Source organism: Etheostoma spectabile, unplaced genomic scaffold (assembly GCF_008692095.1).
Source record: "Etheostoma spectabile isolate EspeVRDwgs_2016 unplaced genomic scaffold, UIUC_Espe_1.0 scaffold00006031, whole genome shotgun sequence".
In the NCBI taxonomy this organism is placed as follows: Eukaryota; Metazoa; Chordata; class Actinopteri; order Perciformes; family Percidae; genus Etheostoma; species Etheostoma spectabile.
Genome location: NW_022603320.1, coordinates 1,735 through 23,407, shown reverse-complemented (window position 1 = coordinate 23,407; position 21,673 = coordinate 1,735). Strand labels below are relative to the sequence as shown.

Here is a 21,673-nt window from a genome sequence, read left to right as displayed (position 1 = left end):
TGATTATTTGTGCACTGATAATATAGTCTGATCAGTAAATTGAACAAATTTGTGAAGTATTTGTCATGCAACAATGTACAGCGGATGAACACGGGAGACAATAACAAAGTTAGTACAAAAAATTTGCATACAAAATACAATAATCTATATAATGGGGTAAGTGTACTTTAGAGACCACAATAACAATAAAAGACACAAAGCAATTAACATCACAAGCTCCAGAAACATAACATAATTTATTTCTATTTATATTGCTTAGCAATATCGTGGAGCAGGCGTCCTAGTGGACCATTATGGTGTTTTTTACCCAACCATTCATTCCACTCGATCACAATCAAATGGTCTCTGAGCAGATCCTCCGTGCGATTCCCTCGGAGTCTACCAATTGTCTCCTTGTAGCTCCTCCAGGCCCTCTCAATGTGTTGAGTGTGGCAGCCCGTTTCACCATTGACATATGCCACACTGTGGTTAACTGTGTAATGCCTGTATCCAAATGCCGGCAGAGCCTGACGGTAGGCCCGCCACTCATCACTTAATATTGTGGATCCAGTACGAACGTGGTGGAGAATCAATGGGACCAGTTCTCGTTTGGTCCGTCTTGCCACCAGGCGGAGAACAGGCATGGTCCTCTGTCCTCTGTGCTTCACGCCAAGCATCCCAAACACCCACTTCTTCCTTTTCCACTCACCAGCCATTCTTCCACGCCCGTACTGTCAAAATATTAAAATTGGACACATATTAGAAATGGCAATTATTCACATGGTGATGTATTACTCATATTTACTGTAATTATTTGACCATTGAAACACAGAATGCTGACAATTGATTACATTTTTCTGAGTTATAAAATTATTGTATCCCCATAAGTATGGATTGATTTCAAAACAATCCTTTATAATTTGCTGTGACCATTTGTGACCCCTGGAGGAATAACTTTTGATATGTGGTAGGAATTACTGCATCTCCTTACAGCTATGCAGTGACGAAACCTAAAGATAAATCTATACATGGACTATAAATTTGTCATGATGACCTAGTCTGAAAATTTTTAATTTTTTTTCTTTTCTTTTGTTATGTTGTTCAACTGTATATCTGTAATCCATGACAGTTACAGGGAACAAAATGTAGGTAAATTACATTACTATTACTATGAAATCAAAAGTTTTGTAATTCTAAAGTTATAACACCCTGCCACACAAGTTGTGATTAATAAAAAAGTATAAAACTAATAATTGTACATTTATAATGCCGGACAGAATGCTGAGTAACCTTACAGCTGGCATGTAGGTAAGTAGCATGTAATTGTTTATGTTTTGCAACTGTTTCATTCATTCTGATTCCTTAATCTATTGTTATTACTTTGTGGGTCAAAGCAAAGCCTATAGTAATCAAATCATTCAGTATATACAAGAGGACATAAAAAATCCTCCTCCTGATAGAAGAATAAGTCACTATCAAAGCCAAGTCAAGCAAAAGAAAAAAAACAAATACACTGACATACCTTGAAACGGCTAGAGTTGCAAGTTCTGTCACTTACAGTTTTTTTCAATTGCTAACAAGCGCTTACCCATACTTCAGATACTTTTTCTAAACTCTTAACACAGACTCACACCTACAAAACACAATTGGCCAAATGGATAATTTTCTTCTCAAAAACACATTTTGTTAAATATATACTAACTTTTCATTTCAAAATAGAACACATCTTTTTCTGCACACACTAACTTTCCCAAAACCCTGGAAACCTGGCTCAAAATGAAATTATTCTGTCAAAGAATAACACTTGTTTTCACTTCACAAAGTACATGCAGTCAATCAAAGTACACCAGGTTTCAGAATACTGGCTATTGTTGAAATTACAAAAACTGCATAGACTTATGTTTCAGTTTTAAAGGTATTTGCATGCAAAACATGCAATCCACCATTTTTACACTACATTTCTTGGTTGGGAATTGTATGTCCACATGTACTGTAATGTTCACATTCAAAATCATTCCAGTAAAAAGCAAATTAGTTTGTTTTCATTTACTGTTTACTACAGGAGGTACAGTAGAAACACGGTATGATAGAACAGAATTGCTGCAGTATTGTACAATTTTATACAGTATTGCTTACAGTGAACAAAATATCCATGAAACGCATAAGAAAAAAAAAACTGTAAAAAGCCCAGATAGAAAGGGAGGGAGGGGAATAAAAAGTACAAAATTACTGCATTTAATCTCTGCGATCTTCAGGGTTAGGCCACATGTTTTCATCAAACGCTTGGTATGTCGGATCCACCCTTGGCAGTCATGAACTGTGATGTCCCTGCAGCCAGCATCCATGGCTTCAAGGAGGGACATCTGGTCATGTGGCTGATGGTCATAAACCTTCCACCTCCATGCAGAAAAGAACTCCTCTATGGGGTTGAGGAAAGGTGAATAGGGTGGAAGGAAGAGACTTACCAGTCTTGGGTGGACTTCAAACCATGTTGTTATTGCTTGTGAATGATGGAAAGCCACATTGTCCCAGGTAATTACAAAGGTCCTCATGTTTTCACCCTCCTGATCCTGCTCTGGAACCAGGCGCTGGTGGAGATCACTGAGAAAGGCAAGGATGCGCTCGGTATTATAGGGTCCAACCTGACATCTGTGATGGAGTAATCCTGCATTTGCAATTGCCGCACACATGGTAATGTTTGCCCCTCTCTGTCCTAGCACATCAACTGTGGCCCTTTTTCCAATTATATTTCGTCCACGTCGACGCCTTTTGGCCAGATTGAATCCTGCCTCATCTATGTATATGAATTCATGAGGGGCCTGGTTGGCCTCCAATTCCATAACTCTCTGAAACAAAGTTAATGTAAATCATGTCATTACTGTATACCATACTGTACTGTAACCTATTACTGTGTATGTTACCTGCTTGCAAAGTGCAAAGCTTATAGAACTGGACAATGAATTGAATATACACTATACCTGGACATACTGTCGTCGTAGCTCCTTGACTCTCTCACTGTTCCTCTCAAAGGGAACAGCGTAGAGCTGCTTCATCCGCACTCTGTGTTTGGACAACGTCCGTGTGATGGTTGTGAGGCTGATGCTATCGATATTGTCAAATATCTCATGGTCCTCCACAATTCTAGCTTGAATTTCATGCAGTTTTATTGCATTATTTGCAACAACCATTTCTACAATGGCAAGCTCTTGATCATTATTGAGGAGCTTTCCTCTTCCCCCAGAGGGTGGAAGACGTTGCATTCTTTAGAGGGACAAAAAATTCAACATATGCATTACTGTGTGACCTTATTGACATGACAAGTGAGAATAGAAACAATCCATGTAAAATGCAATACTTACCTGTTGGTTTGTTGAAAGATGCGTATAATGGAGGCAACCGTTGACCGCCTCAAATTGGGCTGCACTCTTTCACCAGCCTCTCTTAGTGAAAGACCGTGGTTGATTACATGGTCAACGATAGTGGCACGAATTTCATCACTGACTACTGTTCTTGCAGCCCTTGGAATGCCACCACCACGCATTCTTACACTTCTACCTTGCCCTCTCCTTGGGCCTGCTCCTGTCACTGCTCCTGCTCCTGTCACTGCTCCTGCTCCTCTCACTGCTCCTGCTCCTCTCACTACTCCTGCTCCTCTCACTACTCCTGCTCCTCTCACTACTCCTGCTCCTCTCACTACTCCTGCTCCTCTCACTGCTCCTCTCACTACTCCTGCTCCTCTCACTACTCCTGCTCTTCTCCCTGGGCCCCTTGCTCTTACTCTTCCTTGTCCAGACATTACAGTGTTTGCCTTTTTCTGTTTCTGTTTCCAAAAACATCACTCCTCAAAGTCCTCCTTATTTATAAGTGTCAATGTAATAGAAAAAAATAACCCTTGCCACTTAATCTAAGCCAGACTGGAATCAGCTGTGGTTTGCCCAATTTACCCAACATAAATCAGCTGTGTGTGAATTATTCAATTGTTTTTTTTCATTATCAGCTGATATACATTGTTTTTTAACTGATATCATTGCAGAAGCAGAGGTTTTTATACTGTGTCTAAGGTTTGGATTATTGTTTTTGCTGTTGTGGGATGGTGTGTGTTAACATTTGTAAATACTACAAAAACAATCCACAATTTTGTTGGGAGGTATAGCTTGTCTGTTAAGAAAATGTAAGCATTGTGGAAATGTGTTCACTAACTGCATATTGTGTGAAAATGACTTGAAATGTGTGAATGGTATGGCCACAAAAGACCGATGCTGTGCTAATTGTGTTTAGAGTTTTGAAAATGTGACAACTGGTTCGACAAACGCTTGTTAGCGACTGAAAAAAACTGTAAATAGAATGGCTGAAAAGTATTGGGCTTGGTGTGAGAATTCCCATAGAATGTTTAGCTGTATGGTTTTTACATTAACCTTTCTTTTGTGTCTGAAGTGGCTTTCATCGATAACCACAAACTCGTTCTGCCCTCCCAGCCTCTGTCCTTTTCTTCTTTTACTTCTCTTTCTTCTTTCTTCGCTTTTTTGCCATCTTTGACAGTGTAGTTGTGCTTGCAGCAATGTCATCAGTTATCATGTCAATTTGTCTTAATCGTAGGCCTTGTGCAAACCTGGAAATACACAAAATTAATGGTGAAAATGTTGTGGCCTTATGCAAACATTACTTCAGTAATTACACCTGCCACAGCATTGTTATGGGCATAAGAGTGATTCAAGATATCTAAAATTGGAGTAATACTAATAAACTGCCTAAAACAACAATTAACATGTGCTTTGCCATTTGCCACTAACTTGCACTTCTGCAAGCTATTGTGAAAAGCTATTACCATATACAATATAAAGTAGCTTAGATTAATGGAACCCAGAAGGTGTGTTCAATTTATCCAATGCATATAAAAAGTGCCAGTATCTCTTTGGATGCAGAAACTCACTGTAATTTTCAAAGAGATGTCACTTGCCTTTAGAATATTGCAGCAATAAAATTATGTATATTGACCTTCTATATTCTGTAGCCTACCACTGGTTTTAGTATATATAATATAATATATTATCTAAATTACAGGCACTTTGATTTATGTAGGTGTATAGCATGTTATTCTTGAACTTAAATTTGATTTCCATACCTGTACACAAATCGCATCCAGTTGAAAAGGGATATCTTGGATTGGCTAAATATTGACTGGTGTCGGATGGATTTTCTGACAATGGCTCTATGTTTGGCCCTCTGTTGACATACCCTATGGAACATGGCACAACTTGAGATCCAATGGAATTCAAAGATATACCATAATTGTTATGATCTCTGTTTAAATTGTTTTGCTTCAACGCAAGACCTTTTTTTTAAGAACAACAAATGTTTGAGTAGGAGACTTGAGATTGAACAAATGGCAAACATTTATATTGTCATTGTTTTGTTCAGTCTTTTGTCGGTGCGTCCTAAACCATGGACTGGAACCTTTGGGGTACTTCAGGGGTAACAAGTAAAATGAAGAATGCTTTTACTATTATTATACTCACCTAAATGCTACCATTGAAGTCTACCAGAGTTATGTAAGCTACACAGTCTTGTAACGTTATCTTTGCTATTTTTCCATTTACAACATTTTAGCGGTAAATGAAAGGTCTTATGGCCACTATTCATCTTGTAGTTGGTTGACTTGGTTCCAGGCTTAAAACTATGTAGGCTTCGGATTTACTGAAACCTTAATGGAGTAAATTAAATAGGGGAAATCACGTAGAAAAGTGTCCGGTCACTCTAAAAGCATCAGTAAAGAAATTTACCTAAGTAAACAGTAAAACATATACTAAATATACTGTTAAATAAATGCTTTATATACAGTAAAAAATAAGAAAACTAGGCCTATTAGCTACAGTAACAAAAAAAAAATGATTTAGTAATATCAGACCTTTAGGCCATATATGCCCATATTAGTTAAGCCTAGGCTACTACCTACCATTCATAGAGGTCTCCATGACTGCAGGGCTTCATCTTCATTTTGTGGTGGCAAATGTTGCATTTCATTTTCTGTTTCAGAAGTTGTCTTTTCTTTAGCCATTGTATTAGGTTCTTATGGTGTTTTCTTTTCAATCGGCTACCTTCAATTAACTCCCTTAGTTCACTTGCTAAACCAGGCATTTTCCATCAAATGGGCTACACACGGAAAAGTTATGTAGACCAGACCTGTTAGAGCCAAAAGTGCGCCCAAACGCCCAAGCCCGCCCGCCACCGGTATGGCTGTAACCCGCCCCTACTGTGCCTCTGATTGGCTCTGACCGTACCAAACTATTTCACTCCTCATGCATATCGGACTCTGAAAATACCCAACCCAGAGTGACAGCTAGAGAAAGACACCCAACCTAACAAACCGAAGGTAATGACTACTAGCCAATCAGAGGCAGAGTAGGGCGGGTCTAAGTGTAACCGAGAGCGTTAGCAACATTGCTAAAATCAGAGTTTTCAAACTAGCTAGCTACAGAGTATCTGAACTGATATTTCTAACTGACCATGTCGCCAAAGAAAAGACATTTTACAAGATCTGGCAAAGCATTAAAAATGGATAACAAATTAGGGACACCAACGCGGTCGACGAAAGAAACGGCTGCACCTGACGTTACCATCAGCAGCATCGAGGATGCTAACATCGGTGAAGGGGCACATGGACCGCAAAACCTGGAGAACACCGCCGTTAGCAAAAACATTAATGCCAAAGTTACCAGCGATGAGGATTACCCCGCAAACAAGAAGTGTCAAGGTTTTGAGAGGGATAAATGCAGTATTTTACTTGAAACCAGCGATGACACAGACTGTGAACACCAATCTCTGAGTACAGGTGAGTTTGATAATGTTAACCTGTTGGCATGTAGCCTTCTTTAGTTATAGCTAGCCCCAGCTGCTAACAAAGATTTCTTAACAGTAACATTTTGGAAAAATATGGAATTTTATTTTAGTAATTTAAAGGTCTGGATAGCATTGAACAATATTTGTGCTTCCAGGCTTTTTCCCGTATTCTGTTTTCTTAAATATACAATTCTTAAATGTCTATACATTGATCATATAACATTAAGCACAGCTCATGGCGTTTTGTGTTAGAGAGTTCTGCTAACTTTTAATCTGTAACGTTACTACCTAGTAAGAGTGCGCGTTACCACTTAGTGAGTGCGCAGGGCAAGGCAAGAAGCGCATGCTTCCTAACACACACTCCTACGCAGAGCTGGCTCCGTGCCTGTTGGTCACAGTTCTGCTCCAAGTGACTTATAATTGATAACTACCAAATCTAGACATCCAAAACTAGATAACTGTGAAAAAATGTGGCAAATATTGTATCACTTATAACAAAATACCAAATATTAAGATTGTCTGAGTGTAGTGTTATGTAGTGATATAGTTATCATAAAATTAAATGGACTGTGTTTTCTGTAAGGAAAGCATGAATTTATGTCTGCATAATCATGTAGACTGAATGGTCAAAATAAGTCAATGCTGTTTTTCTGAGGGCAAACTATTATAAATAAATAAATATGGTCTAAAATGATCTACTGAGAAGTTTAACATTTCTGAATTGTTCAGTGGAAATTGTGTTGGAACATTTATATTCACACCGACCTGGTTAAAAATCACCAGGTTTATTAACCACCAGCAGTTCACATAAAGAGGACATGTATTTAATGTTTGATTTTTAGATGCACTTAAGTTTGTTTCTCTTATTTCCAGCCATCGATTTGTCTCCAACAGCCTCAGTGCTGCTCCAAAAGGCGAAGATAAAAGAAGGCTTGCTGAAAAGACAAATCCAGCAGTTGAAAAAGGACATGGACTTCCTTCACCAACAATTAGCAGGTGTTTTTCTTCCTATGCTGCATATTATATTTTGCTGTAGTGAGTAATTGCACACTAAAAAGATAATATTTTTTGAATTATTAAACTTTTGAAGCATTTGGCAGACTACATTAAAATACATCTGATCTCACAATAGCATTTTTCACTTTCCTCCAAATTTAAATTTCTAATGCAACTTTTACTACTAGAATGGGCATTTTGTAGTTAACCCTAGTTAAGCTGTGAATGAATTTTGTTTTTTTTGTGTATGCTATTTGATGTTAACATTAACCCTATTATTTTAATTATACTATTTCCTTTTGTTTTAGCCAAGAACACTGCTGTAGGGACGGAGTCTAACCAAACTACATCGTCATCTGCATCTGCATCTGCCTCCTCATCCACCACCTCCTCTTCATCTGTCTCCCCCTCTTCATCTTCCTCCTCATCTTCATCTTCCTCCTCATCTTCAGAGGACAAGAAAAAGAGAAAACGGCAAAAAAAGATGCATAACAAAAAGCACACAAAAAAGAGATACATCCAAAAGGACAGAAAGAAAAGAAGACAAAAGAAGAAGGTGGCAAAACGAAGGACACCACTTGGCAAAAGAGGTGAATTAAGGGGCCGAAGTGTAATTACATTTATATAAATTGTGGTGAAACTTACAAATCTTAAACATTTCTACTTAGGTTTGAATTTTAGATTGGTTGCACACCATTTTTATGTCCAAAGTGGTTTTACTCATCAAAGATATAACATTTAAAGTAAAGTTTACCAAAAGCAAAAAACAACTAGATGTTTTTTACTCTTGGAGATATAGAGAAGTGGCATTTGGTTTGTTGCATCAAACAATATTTTGGAAAAACTCAACAGCAATGTTTCTTTCCAGAAATCATGACATGGTTACACAGGATGCTATCAGATCTGGTTGTGAGCAGTTGTATTGGGAACTATTTTCCAATAAAGCACCATGCCATAATAGTTTTACATTAAACTGTTCACAATGAGGTCTATGGATTATTGTTAGTTATTATGTCATTCTTTCTGAAAAAGGTGTGACCAGACCTTATTAGAGTGCTGAAACTGCACTGTGGAGATAGGTCTGTCAATGCGAGAATACACCAACATTACCTGGATATAGAACTCTGGGAGGAGCTTTATTTTTTTCAATATTTTGAGTAAGCTTCCCCTTGGAGCACATCATATTTACCTAAATTACACCCAAACAAGACTAGCCAGGAGAAATTATATTATTTTGCTTTAAAAGTGAACTACAAATACTTGAGATGGTTTAAGACATCAGTCACATCTGTGGAAGGAGAATTTCACATGGCAAGTTATTAGTTGTGCCATTATTTATGTTTAAGAGTTTGTGCCATTATTTAGTTTTTATAGTATAATCCTATCAAATCAGGGTTAACTGTTTTTCGTTTCGTCATAGAGATACATACCCCAATTTATGTTGTATACTTATTTTAAGTTGTCAAATGATTGAAAAGTTTATCTTTATGAATTGTTGTCTACTTTTGCAGTCAGAAGCCCAATAGAGATCATCAAAAGATACAAGAGGGTGTTGAGGGCATACAACCATGGCATGAAATTGGGAGAAGCATGTGCACATGCTGGAGTGACGGAGCTGATAGTGAGGTCTAAAGCGGCGATTGCAGAGCTTGCCATATCTTCCCCTCAAAAATTTGAAGAACTAATGGCAGGATACAACAAACTACAAAAGATAGCTGACTTCCTCAGCAGATGTGAAGACATCATTAACAATGATCCACAAGTAAGGGCCAATATAGCTAAAAATAAAGCTGTGGGTAAGCTCATACCCTACAATAAGAGGGAGCAGAAGTAATCGTTTGGGAAGCTGACTGAAGTGATGTTGAAATTGTAATGTTCAAAAAGGACTGTGCAATGTAAAGGTTTTGCATGTTCATTTATTTTTTACGTATGGTCATTGTTCGTTTTAAATTTTTGACCACACTGTAAAATTAGAGGAGCACCAATACCACTTTTTTTCAGCATGGAAAACATACGGATAGCCCTTTGTTTGATGTTTTAAAAAATGTAAAGTTTCAGTAAGTAACTTTGATTACAATTTTTGTAATAAAGGTTTTATTTGTAATTTTGTGTTTTTTTTAATATCCCACTCTGACTTGCAGGTACATTTTTCATTTATATATTTGTTTTTTTGTATATAATGTAATGAAGGGCAAAACATTTCTCATTGCTTTACCAAGCACTTACTAATAACTATGAAAAACATCAGTCGCAACTTTATAATAACCATCCAGACAACCCTTAACAAAGTATTAATTAGCTAAATAATGTTTATAGATTGTTTATAAAGTATTTATTAACTATTTAACAAGGTATTGTAGTAATCTGTTGCAACTTTATAACCATCCAGACACTGTTTATAGACGGTTTACAGAACAACTAGTAACCCTTAATAAAGTATTAATTATCTATCTAAATAATGTTTCTAGATGGTTTATAAAGTATTTATTAACTATTTAACAAGGTAATATAGTCATCTGTTGCAACTTTATAATAACCATCCAGACACTGTTTATAGACGGTTTACAGAACAACTAGTAGACCTTAACAAAGCACTTCTAATAATTAGTAATCATTATTAATTATAATTTAATTGTTAGGAAACAGTCAGTTTACTGTTAACAAACAGTTAAATGGTAATTAATAAACTGTTAATTTACAATTATTAAACATTATTTATTATAATTTAATTGTTTGTTAACATTTAACTAACTGTTCCCTAACAATTATATTATAATTAACTAAAGAATAATTAACTATCAATTTACCATCTATAAATGATGGTTATTATAAAGTGTTACATTTAGGGGTAATCACTAAATGCCAAGTTGATTTCACTTACAGTCTTTTGCAATATCAAATGCCTTGTCACATGAACACCTCTATTTTTTTCCTATTCATTGATTGTGGTAAACTAAAAAATTTAAATAAAGACAAATACACAATACAACAAAAGTGCTTTTACTGTTTTATTTAAAACCGCATGAAGTTACAGGTTGGAGCCCCACTGCTTTAACCCTTGAATCATGAGCCTTAAACTGTGGAAAAATGTGTCATTCATGTCCTGAACATTACATTAAAGTTGAGGTGTAGCACAATCAGGCCTCTATCTTAAACACATTTTGTGCATAAGCATGTGTACATCATTAGTCACTGTTCAAAAATAACAGTTAAGATTGTAAGGACTAAAGAAGACCACCAGACCAAGCCAAGCTCCGTAGATTTGAGATTGAGCGTTGTTTTGGGCAGTCTGCTCTGTAATTTCTCTGCAAAAGAGGTGTGACCAACAGGCATAGATCAAATGATACTTCACGCAATTTGATAGTCCTTCAACCAATCAGACCAATGATCCGGGTGACACAGAAGCAACAGCAACATCAACGGGTTGCTGCACTTTCGTTGGCGTTCGGTGGCCATTATGTTGAAAGTCAACAAGAAGCTGCTTGGTTGCTTCTCTATCGTCATCGTGTTAAACCCGCCAGTAGCGCCCCAGGTAGATAAGCTAGTTTGTGATTGGTTCCCACAAAATTGGGAATTGAAGCAGGAGAATTAAATGTGCAAATTTCCAGACCAAGCTGCAGGGCAAAATCAAATCACCAGCTGAGTGGGTGGGGTTTACCCAGTCTAGTGGAAGGCTACGCCATAATAGGCTGCTAACCCAAAGTCTTTGTATTCTAACAAAAAATGTGTCTTGCAAAGACTTAGCTCATAAACTATCTTCAAGCATTTTAATCATTATCTCACAAGGGCCACAGGTTAGAGCCAACCCGTCGATGCTGCGCCGAGGAGGAAACCCCTACACATGTGCGCCTGCTCTACCAACTGAGTTAACCTGGCTTCTTTGTCAACTTTGTCTTTGTCAACCTGCCCTGATAAACTTTCTCTTTAAATAAATTGGAAAACACCACTCAAGACAATTTATTTTCTTCTTTGTATTCTGATCATTGTAAATTAGAAATTGAACAAACTAGAAGAAATCTCTCAGAATACAGCTATGCATGATTTAGATAAATACACTTTATGAATAAGAACATTGACAGTGCATTGTTTTATATATATACACATGTATACAATAATGAAAAAACTAGTACTTACTTAGTTTTTGCAGTAACTAAACAGGACAGTATTATTAACTGTCACTAAGTTAAATATTGCTATTGCACTCTTTTTGACATCCCAGGGCTTAATTTTAAATGGTTTGGCTTAATAATCTAGTGATGATTCAATGGACCAGGTGCAGTTGTCTGTGTTATTCTGTCCAGCCCAGCATCTTGGACATCCCCACACAGAAACGTGTTCAGTTCGACAAACATTCCTATCCACTGTCATTATTGTATCCATTTAAGTAATTTAATTTAATATGCTGCTTATTCAATGTGATGTCACTTAGCATTTATAGCTGCTACTGCTTAGTTCTAATGCCTGTTTCTAGAAGGGCCTTTAAAATAACATAAATAAAAGATGTTTACAAACAAAGTTAAAATGTGGTACACTTTGTTGACCTTATAGGAACACCTCTACAACTTCATATAGGCATATGTAGTGCGTAAATACACATAGACATATACAACATACATGTACACATACACAACGGCATACATATCTACATACATACATGTAGGCTACATATAGGCTAAATATAAACTACATACACCCCCCCCCCCCCCCATTTGTCCTATATTTTCTATTGCCCCATTGATTAACCTCTCTAGGGGTTTTGCAAAGTTACATTTGATAGTAAATTTATCCAAAGCTGTCAAAGCTATAAGGCAATAATGAATTTTGGATATTAGGTTCCCTTGTCCAATCAGTCTTAACTGTCATGACTTTATGACTTTAAATTAAAATGGAATCAGCACAGATGTTATTGCTTGCTTTACAATAGCCATGACAACAGTACCAGGCAGGATGCAGTGACAAGACTGATTTTGTGGATTACTCCATCCGAAGCTGTAAATGAGGAGAAGAAAACAAAACATTAGTTTAACAAACAGTTGTGTACCTTTTTAAAAAATGTTAATGACGTAGCACACAATATTGCTTACAGATGCCATTCACGCTGATGGAGCTGCCTTCAATGTCGAAGCCGCTGACGCTTGAAGCTACTTTGATCAAAGCGCTTGTAATCTGAATGTTATAGGAGCAAGTGTACCCACAAAGCTAAGGTCCATGGTGTTGATGACTGATCCACTACTGCAAAAAGAGAAACCCATAATATAGTTTGAAAAATCAGATTAAGTCCACTATTCCTAAATTATATTACCTGAAAATAAATGAAATTACCTGAATGACACCACTTTCAAGGCACTGAAGGAGGGGAATGTTGTTTTGAAGACCGGTTCAAGCTGCGGAAACAAAATGAGTTGTATTTAAAGACTTTTCACTTTGAACATTGAAGTGTGTGTACGTATGAGATAAGTTGTACAGTGAGCTGGTGTGTAATTGTGTAATTGCATCTTCTTAACATGTTCCCCTTAATGTCTCTGTACGTGATGTTTTTTCATTACATGACTGTCAAGGAATTGTTCAGTTCTTTGGTGAGTACTGAAGCTCTCTGATAAAGTAATTCATAAGTGTACAAGGATATTTCATTCTAAGGGTGAGAACTTACCTGTCCTGTTATCAATGCATCTCGATTTTTAAAAGCTGTGGATGATGGATTCAGCAAGTCGTCTGTAAATGTGCTTTGAACAGATCTGAAGGACACCCTAGCTAATGTGAGTGCAGCAGTTGTAGATGCAGCAGTGGATACAGTAGTTGAAGGTGCAGCTGTTGTAGAAACAGCAGTAGTGGATAAAGTAGTTAAAGGTGCAGCCGTTGTAGATACAGCAGTAGTGGATACAGCAGTTGAAGGTGCAGTCGTTGTGGATACAGCAGTAGTGGATACAGAAGTTGTAGATACAGCAGTTGTAGGTGCTGTAGTTGGAACTGGACCTTCTGTAAAAATATTTAAAGAAATTCTTGGTGTCCAAAGGAAAATTATTAATTTTTCCTTGTTTGAAGTCAAACTGAATTTGGTGCCAGTTTAACAGACTTATAAGAACCCTCATAGTTGGCTACGCAGACTTAATAGCATGTTTTATGTTTACTTACCGACTACTTTGACTGATCCCGGATCTATGCTCACATCGAAGGAATTGTTGGGATTACTCACAGCTGTTACTAAGACTTCAGCAACAACATTATTTTGTGGGAGATTTGCAATAGGAGTAGTACTATCAAACACAACTTCAATCGTTGCTTCGGTTCCAGTTGCTCGCGAAGGTATGGCACTGTGACAAAATACCAAATGGGACATGAGTTAATTAACTGTGTCACAGTTTTTTATTGCCTTGTGTCATGTGTGATTTACACACAACACTATCAACATTAGATTAAACAAATTTCAAGATCAAAATGTAAACATAGAAAAAATGTTTTACCTGAACTTTTTGACATTGCATCGTTTAAATTTTTTTCCAAATTGTTTTTGGTAGATCGCAGTACACTGCAAGAAAACAATATTTGGGGACCTTAAATGGCTTTCAAGTACACACAAAGTTGACTGAAATTAATTTTCATCTGATAGATTTGTGTTTTAGGAAAAACATTCTATGAAATCATCATTCAAAACTCTCAAGGACACTTCAATCAGTGACAAGTGTATGAATAAAAAATGCACTCACAGTGTGTGTGAGTGATTGTTGAAGAGTTTTGAATGCAGAGCTGGTGGGGTCAGAAAGGGCAGCTGTAAAAGATACTGATGCCAAGTCTGCTGAGAGGCTATAAACTGGTTCAGAGGACAAAGTGCTTGGTGCTGCGGTTGTAGATACAGCAGTTGTAGGTGCGGCAGTTATAGTTGCTGCTGTTGTAGGTGTGGCAGTTGCTGGTGCTGCTGTGGTAGGTGCTGCTGTTTGTAGGTAACGCTGTTGTTGGTGAGGCAGTTGTGAGTGCAGCTGTTGTAGATGCTGCTGTCGATGTGTTGCTGTTGTTGTTGGGGCTGTTGTAGGTGCAGCAATTGTAGGTGCTGCTGTTGTTGGTGTGGCTGTTGTAGGGGCTGCTGTCGTTGGTGCTGCTGTTGTAGGTGCTGGTGTTGTAGCAGCAGCTGTCGTACGTACTGTGGTTGTTGGTGCGGCAGTTGTAGGTGCTGGTGTTGTAGCTGCAGCTGTCGTAGGCACTGTGGTTGTTGGTGCGGCAGTTGTAGATGCGGCTGTTGTTGGTGCAGCTGTTATTGGTGCAGCTGTAGTAGGTGCTGCTGTTGTAGCTGCAGCTGTTGTAGGTGCTGCTGTTGTTGGTGCGGCAGTTGTAGGGGCTGCTGTTGTAGCAGCTGCTGTTGTTGGTGCTGCCGTTGTTGGTGGAGCAGTTGTAGGTGCTGGTGTTGTAGCTGCAGCTGTCGTAGGTGCTGCTGTTGTTGGTGCTGCTGTCGTAGTAGCTGCTGTTGTTGGTGCTGCCGTTGTAGGTGCGGCTGTTGTTGGTACGACGGTTGATGGTGCTGCAGTTGTAGGTGCTGCTGTTGTTGGTGCAGCTGTAGTAGGTGCTGCTGATGTTGGTACGGCAGTTGTTGGTGCTGCTGTCGTTGATGCTGCTGTTTTTGGTGCTGCTGTCGTTGGTGCGGCAGTTGTAGGGGCTGCTGTTATTGGTGCGGCTGTTGTAGGTGCGGCTGTTGTAGGGGCTGCTGTTGTTTGTGCGGCAGTTGTAGGTGCGGCTGTTGTAGGTACGGCAGTTGTAGGTGCGGCTGTTGTAGGTGCGGCTGTTGTTGATGCAGCTGTTGTTGGTGCAGCTGTAGTGGGGGCTGATGTTGGTGCGGCAGTTGTAGGTGCTGCTGTTGTTGGTGCTGCCGTTGTTGGTAGTGCCGTTGTAGGTGAAGCAGTTTTAGGTGTAGCTGTAGTGGGGGCTGCTGTTGTAGGTGCGGCAGTTGTTGGTACTGCTGTTGTTGGTGCTGTTGTTGTAGGTGCTGCTCGTCGTGGTGTGGCAGTTGTAGGGGCTGCTGTCGTAGGGGATGCTGTTGTTGGTGCTGCCGTTGTTGGTGCGGCAGTTGTAGGTGTGGCTGTTGTTGGTGCGTCTGTAATAGGGGCTGCAGTTGTCGTATGTCCTGCTGTTGTTGGTGGTGCTGTTGTTGGTGCGGCTGTTGTTGGTGCAGCTGTTGTTGGTGCTGCTGTCGTAGTAGCTGCTGCTGTTGGTGCTGCCGTTGTAGGTGCGGCTGTTGTTGGTAAGACGGTTGATGGTGCTGCAGTTGCAGATGCTGCTGTTGTTGGTGCAGCTGTTGTTGGTGCTGCTGTCGTTGGTGCTGCTGTTAAAGGTGCTGCTGTTGTTGGTGCGGCAGTTGTTGGGGCTGCTGTTGTTGGTGCGGCTGTTGTAGGTGCGGCTGTTGTAGGGGCTGCTGTTGGTGCGGCAGTTGTAGGTGCGGCTGTTCTAGGTGCGGCAATTTAGGTGTGGCTGTTGTAGGTGCGGCAGTTGTTGGTGCTGCTGTCGTTGGTGCTGCTGTTGCAGGTGCTGCCGTCGTTGGTGTTGCAGTTGTAGGAGATGTTGTTGTGGGTGCGGCAGTTGTTGGTGCTGCTGTCGTTGGTGCTGCTGTTGTAGGTGCTGCTCTCGTTGGTGCGGCAGTTGTAGGGCTGCTGTTGTTGGTGCGGATGTTGTAGGTGCGGCTGTTGTATATGCAGCTGTTGTTGTTGCAGCTTTAGTAGGGGCTGATGTTGGTGCGGCAGTTGTAGGTGCTGCTGTTGTTGGTGCTGCCGTTGTTGGTGCTGCCGTTGTAGGTGAAGCAGTTGTAGGTGCAGCTTTAGTGGGGGCTGCTGTTGTTGGTGCGGCAGTTGTTGGTGCTGCTGTCGTTGGTGCTGCTGTTGTAGGTGCTGATGTCGTTGGTGCGGCAGATGTAGGGGCTGCTGATGTTGGTGCGGCAGTTGTTGGTGCTGCTGTCGTTGGTGCTGCTGTTGTAGGTGCTGCTGTCGTTGGTGCGGCAGTTGTAGGGGCCGCTGTTGTAGGTGCGGCTTTTGTAGGTGCGGCGGTTGTTGGTGCGGCAGTTGTAGGTGCGGCTGTTGTTGGTGCAGCTGTTGTTGGTGCGGCTGTCGTTGGTAAAGCTGTTGTTGGGGCTGCTGTTGTAGGTGCGGCAGTTGTTGGTGCTGCTGTCGTTGGTGCTGCTGTTGTAGGGGCGGCAGTTGTAGGTGCGGCAGTTTTAGGTGTGGCTGTTGTAGGTGCGGCTGTTGTAGGTGCGGCAGTTTTAGGTGTGGCTGTTGTAGGTGCGGCTGTTGTTGGTGCAGCTGTAGTAGGGGCTACTGTTGTAGGTGGGCAGTTTGTTGGTGCTGCTGTCGTTGGTGCTGCTGTTGTAGGTGCTGCTGTCGTTGGTGTGGCAGTTGTAGGGGCTGCTGTTGTAGGAGATGTTGTTGTTGGTGCTGCCGTTGTTAGTGCAGCAGTTGTTGGTGCGGGTGTAGGTGCGGCTGTTATAGGTGTGGCGGTTGTTGGTGCGGCAGTTGTAGGTGCTGCTGTTGTTGGTGCTGCCGTTGTAGGTGTGTCAGTTGTAGGTAAAGCTGTAGTGGGGGCTGCTGTTGTAGATGCGGCTGTTGTTGGTGCGGCTGTTGTTGGTGCAGCTGTTGTAGGTGCAGCTGTTGTAGGGGCTGCTGTTGTTGGTGCGGCTGTTGCAGGAGCGGCGGTTGTTGGTGTGGCAGTTGTAGGTGCGGCTGTTATTGATGCAGCTGTTGTTGTTGCAGCTGTAGCAGGGGCTGCGGTTGTCATTGCTGCTGTTGTTGATGCTGCTGTTGTTGGTGCCGCCGTTGTTGGTGCCGCCGTTGTAGGTGCAGAAGTAGTAGGGGCTGCTGTTGTTGGTGCTGCTGTAGTAGGTGCGGCTCTTGTTGGTGCAACTGTAGTAGGAGCTGCTGTTGTTGGTGCTGCCATTGTAGGTTCGGCTGTTGTTGGTGCAGCTGTAGTATGGGCTGGTGTTGTTGGTGCTGTCGTTGTAGGTGCTGCCGTTGTAGGTGCGTCAGTTGTAGGTGCAGCTGTAGTGGGGGCTGCTGTTGTTGGTGCGGCAGTTGTTGGTGTTGCTGTTGTTGGTGATGGTTTTGTAGGTGCTGCTGTCATTGGTGCGGCAGTTGTAGGGGCTGCTGTTGTAGGTGTGGCTGTTGTAGGTGCGGCGGTTGTTGGTGTGGCAGTTGTAGGTGCGGCTGTTGTTGTTGCCGCTGTAGCAGGGGCTGCGGTTGTTGGTGCTGCTGTTGTTGATACTAATGTTGTTGGTGCGGCTGTCGTTGGGGCAGCTGTTGTTGGTGCAGCTGTAGTAGTGGCTGCTGTTGTTGTTGCTGCAGTTGTAGGAGCTGCTGTTGTTGGTGCTACCGTTTTAGGTGCGGCTGTTTTTGGTGCAGCTGTAGTAGGCGCTGCTGTTGTAGGTGCGGCTGTTGTTGGTGCGGCTGTTGTTGGTGCGGCTGTCGTAGGAACTGCTGTTGTTTGTGCTACCGTTGTAGGTGCGGCAGTTGTTGGTGCTGCTTTTGTAGGTGCTGCTGTCGTTGGTGCGGCTGTTGTTGGTGCAGCTGTAGTAGGGGCTATTGTTGTAGGTGTGGCAGTTGTTGGTGCTGCTGTCGTTGCTGCTGCTGTTGTTGGTGCTAGCGTTGTTGGTGCAGCAGTTGTTGGTGCGGCTGTTGTAGGTGCGGCTGTTGTAGTTGCGGCGGTTGTTGGTAAGGCAGTTGTAGGGGCTGCTGTTGTTGGTGCGGTTGTTGTAAGTGCGGCTGTTGTAGGTGCGGCTGTTGTAGGGGCTGCTGTTGTAGGTGCGGCTGTTGTAGGTGCGGCTGTTGTAGGTGCGGCGGTTGTTGGTGTGGCAGTTTTAGGTGCGACTGTTGTTGGTTCAGCTGTTGTTGTTGCAGCAGTAGCAGGGAATGCGGTTGTAGGTACTGCTGTTGTTGATGCTGCTGTTGTTGGTGCAGCTGTTGTTGGTGCAGCTGTAGTAGGTGCTGCTGTTGTTGGTGCTGCAGTTGTAGGTGCTGCTGTCGTAGGTGCGGCTGTTGTTGGTACGGCTGTCGTACGAGCTGCTGTTGTTGGTGCTGCCGTTGTAGGTGCGGCTGTCGTTGCTGCTGCTGTTGTAGGTGCTGCTGTCGTTGGTGCGGCAGTTGAAGGGGCTGCTGTCGTAGGAGATGCTGTTGTTGGTGCTGCCGTTGTTGGTGCAGCATTGTTGGTGCGGCTGTTGTAGGTGCGGATGTTGTTGTTGCGGCGGTTGTTGGTACGGCAGTTGTAGGTGTGGCTGTTGCTGGTGCAGCTGTTGTTGGTGCAGCTGTAGTAAGGGCCGCTGTGTTGGTGCTGCTGTTGATGGTGCTGCTGTTGTTGGTGCGTCTGTTGTTGGTGCAGCTGTTGTTGGTGCAGCTGTAGTAGGGGCTGCCGTTGTAGGTGCGGCAGTTGTAGGTGCGGCTGTTGTAGGTGAGGCTGTTGTTGGTGCTGCCGTTGTAGATGCGGCAGATATAGGTGCAGCTGTAGTGGGGGCTGCTGTTGTTGGTGCTCCAGTGGTAGGTGCTGCTGTCGTAGGTGCGGCTGTTGTTGGTGCAGCTGTAGTAGGAGCTGCTGTTGTTGGTGCTGCCGTTGTAGGTGGTGCTGTTGTTGGTGCTGCCGTTGTAGTTGCTGCCGTTTTAGGTGCATCAGTTGTAGGTCCAGCTGTAGCGGGAGCTGCTGTTGTTGGTGCGGCAGTTGTTGGTGCTGCTGTCGTTGGTGATGCTGTTGTAGGTGCTGCTATCGTTGGTGCGGCGGTTGTAGGGGCTGCTGTTGTTGGTGCGGCTTTTGTAGGTGCGGCTGTTGTAGTTGCGGATGTTGTAGGGGCTGCTGATGTTGGTGCGCAGTCGTTGGTGTTTCTGTCGTTGGTGCTGCTGTTGTAGGTGCTGCTGTCCTTTGTGCGGCAGTTGTAGGGGCTGCTGTTGTTGGGCGGCAGTTGTTGGGGCTGCTGTTGTTGGTGCGGCTGTTGTTGGTGCGGCTGTCGTAGGTCCGGCTGTAGTGGGGGCTGCTGTTGTATGTGCGGCAGTTGTTGGTGCTGCTGTCGTTGGTGCTGCTGTTGTAGGTGCTGCTGTCGTTGGTGCGTCAGTTGTAGGTGCTGCTGTGGTAGGTGCCGTTGTTGTAGGTACGGCTGTTGTTGTAGCAGCTGTTGTAGTGCGGCTGTCATTGGTGCAGCTGTTGTGGTGCAGTTGTAGTAGGGGCTGCTGTGGTTGGTGCTGCAGTTGTAGGTGCTGCTGTCGTAGGTGCGGCTGTTGTTGGTGCGGCAGTTGTAGGTGCAGCTGTTGTTGTTGCAGCTGTAGCAGGGGCTGCTGTGGTTGGTGCTGCTTTTGTTGGTGCTGCTGTTGTTGTGTGGCTGTCGTTGGTGCAGCTGTGTTGGTGCAGCTGTAGTAGGGGCTGCTGTTGTTGGTGCTGCAGTTGTAGGTGCTGCGGTCGAAGGTGCGGCTGTTGTTGGTACAGCTGTAGTAGGAGCTGCTGTTGTTGGTGCTGCCGTTGTAGGTGCGGCTGTTGTTGGTGCAGCTTTAGTAGGGGCTGCTGTTGTTGGTGCTGCCGTTGTAGGTGCATCTGTTGTTGGTGCTGTTGTCGTTGGTGCTGCTGTTGTAGGTGCTGCTGTCGTTGGTGTGGCAATTGTAGGGGCTGCTGTCGTAGGAGATGCTGTTGTTGGTGCTGCCGTTGCTGGTGCAAATGTTGTTGGTGCGGCAGTTGTTGGTGCTGCTGTCGTTGGTGATGCTGTTGTAGGTGCTGCTGTCGTTGGTGCGGCAGTTGTAGGGGCTGCTGTTGTTGGTGCGGCTTTTGTAGGTGCGGCTGTTGTAGGGGCTGCTGATGTTGGTAAGGCAGTCGTTGGTGCTGCTGTTGTAGGTACTGCTGTCGTTGGTAAGGCAGTTGTAGGGGCTGCTGTTGTTGGTGCGTCTGTTGTAGGTGCGGCTGTTGTAGTGCGGCTGTTGTTGGTGCAGCTGTTGTCGGTGCAGCTGTAGTAGGGCAGCTGTTGTTGGTGCAGCAGTTGTAGGGGCTGCTGTTGTTGGTGCTGCCATTGTAGGTGCGGCAGCTGTAAGTGGAGCTGTAGTGGGAGCTGCTGTTGTTTGTGCGGCAGTTGTTGGTGCTGCTGTTGTTGGTGCTGCTGTTGTCGGTGCTGCTGATGTTGGTGCGGCAGTTGTTGATGCTGCTGTCATTGGTGCTGCTGTTGTAGTTGCAGATGTAGCAGTGCTTGCTGTTGTTAGTGCTGCTGTTGTTGGTGCTGCTGTTGTTGCGGTTGTCGTTGGTGCAGCTGTTGTTGGTGCAGTTGTAGTAGGGGCTGCTGTTGTCGGTGCTGCAGTTGTAGGTGCTGCGGTCGAAGGTGCGGCTGTTGTTGGTGCAGCTGTAGTAGGAGCTGCTGTTGTTGGTGCTGCCGTTGTAGGTGTGGCTGTTGTTGGTGCAGCTGTAGTAGGGGCTGCTGTTGTTGGTGCTGCCGTTGTAGGTGCAGCTGTTGTTGGTGCTGCTGTCGTAGGGGCTGCTGTTGTAGGAGATGCTGTGTTGGTGGTGCCGTTGTTGGTGCAGGAGTTGTTGGTGCGGCTGTTGTAGGTGCGGCGGTTTTTGGTGCAGCAGTTGCAGGTGCGGCTGGTTTTGGTGCAGCTGTTGTTGGTGCGGCTGTTGTTAGTGCGGCTGTTGTAGGTGCAGCAGCTGTTGGTCCTGCAGTTGTAGGTGCGGCTGTTGTTGGTGCGGCTGTTGTTGGTGCAACTGTATTAGGTGCTGCGGTTGTAGGTGCCGCAGTTGTTGGTGTTATTGTTCCTCTGTTGTCATAAGTGTGGCTGTCGTAGGTGCAGAAATTGTATATATTTATATTTTTATAATATATATTTTAAAATATCTCAGCTTACCTATAAGAATCAGGAACATCAGTATGATCCTTCCAACC

General features: G+C 43.0%; 2 protein-coding genes and 2 long non-coding RNA genes across 5 annotated transcripts; 2 read left to right on the top strand and 2 right to left on the bottom strand.

Moving 5' to 3' along the window:
* Positions 1 to 307: 307 nt before the first annotated feature.
* On the bottom strand, positions 308 to 3,533 carry LOC116677839 (uncharacterized; the record flags this gene model as incomplete). The annotated part of the gene is made up of 5 exons (XM_032508072.1): positions 3,339 to 3,533; positions 2,958 to 3,240; positions 2,478 to 2,825; positions 2,202 to 2,381; positions 308 to 710 (listed from the first exon to the last, which is right to left on the bottom strand). Coding segments are annotated over exons 1-5 (1,396 nt in total), but the record flags the coding sequence as incomplete, so codon positions are not given.
* Positions 3,534 to 6,437: 2,904 nt separating this feature from the next.
* LOC116677840 (corepressor interacting with RBPJ 1) lies at positions 6,438 to 9,807 on the top strand. Its single transcript, XM_032508073.1, has 4 exons — positions 6,438 to 6,808; positions 7,690 to 7,812; positions 8,121 to 8,402; positions 9,324 to 9,807. The coding sequence occupies exons 1-4, from the start codon at positions 6,484 to 6,486 to the stop codon at positions 9,644 to 9,646; spliced, it is 1,053 nt and encodes a 350-aa protein (XP_032363964.1). The 5' UTR covers positions 6,438 to 6,483; the 3' UTR covers positions 9,647 to 9,807.
* A 2,712-nt stretch (positions 9,808 to 12,519) lies between these two features.
* On the bottom strand, positions 12,520 to 13,575 carry LOC116677841 (uncharacterized). Of its 2 annotated transcripts, XR_004329066.1 has the most exons (4): positions 13,463 to 13,575; positions 13,135 to 13,196; positions 12,897 to 13,044; positions 12,520 to 12,801 (listed from the first exon to the last, which is right to left on the bottom strand). It is a non-coding gene; the product is annotated as an uncharacterized LOC116677841 (long non-coding RNA). The 2 variants fall into 2 exon arrangements; XR_004329065.1 differs by having other exon boundaries at positions 12,897 to 13,196.
* A 2,920-nt stretch (positions 13,576 to 16,495) lies between these two features.
* On the top strand, positions 16,496 to 21,296 carry LOC116677842 (uncharacterized). The gene is made up of 3 exons (XR_004329067.1): positions 16,496 to 16,601; positions 18,759 to 18,803; positions 21,236 to 21,296. It is a non-coding gene; the product is annotated as an uncharacterized LOC116677842 (long non-coding RNA).
* Positions 21,297 to 21,673: the final 377 nt, after the last annotated feature.

What these genes read in the sequence shown, in the direction of transcription:
- LOC116677840 (XM_032508073.1), top strand. Translation starts at nt 6,484, where the DNA reads ATGTCGCCAAAGAAAAGACATTTTACAAGATCTGGCAAAGCATTAAAA. An exon ending in ACACCAATCTCTGAGTACAG is followed by an intron (nt 6,809 to 7,689) that starts GTGAGTTTGATA and finishes TCTTATTTCCAG; the next exon opens with CCATCGATTTGTCTCCAACA. An exon ending in CCTTCACCAACAATTAGCAG is followed by an intron (nt 7,813 to 8,120) that starts GTGTTTTTCTTC and finishes CTTTTGTTTTAG; the next exon opens with CCAAGAACACTGCTGTAGGG.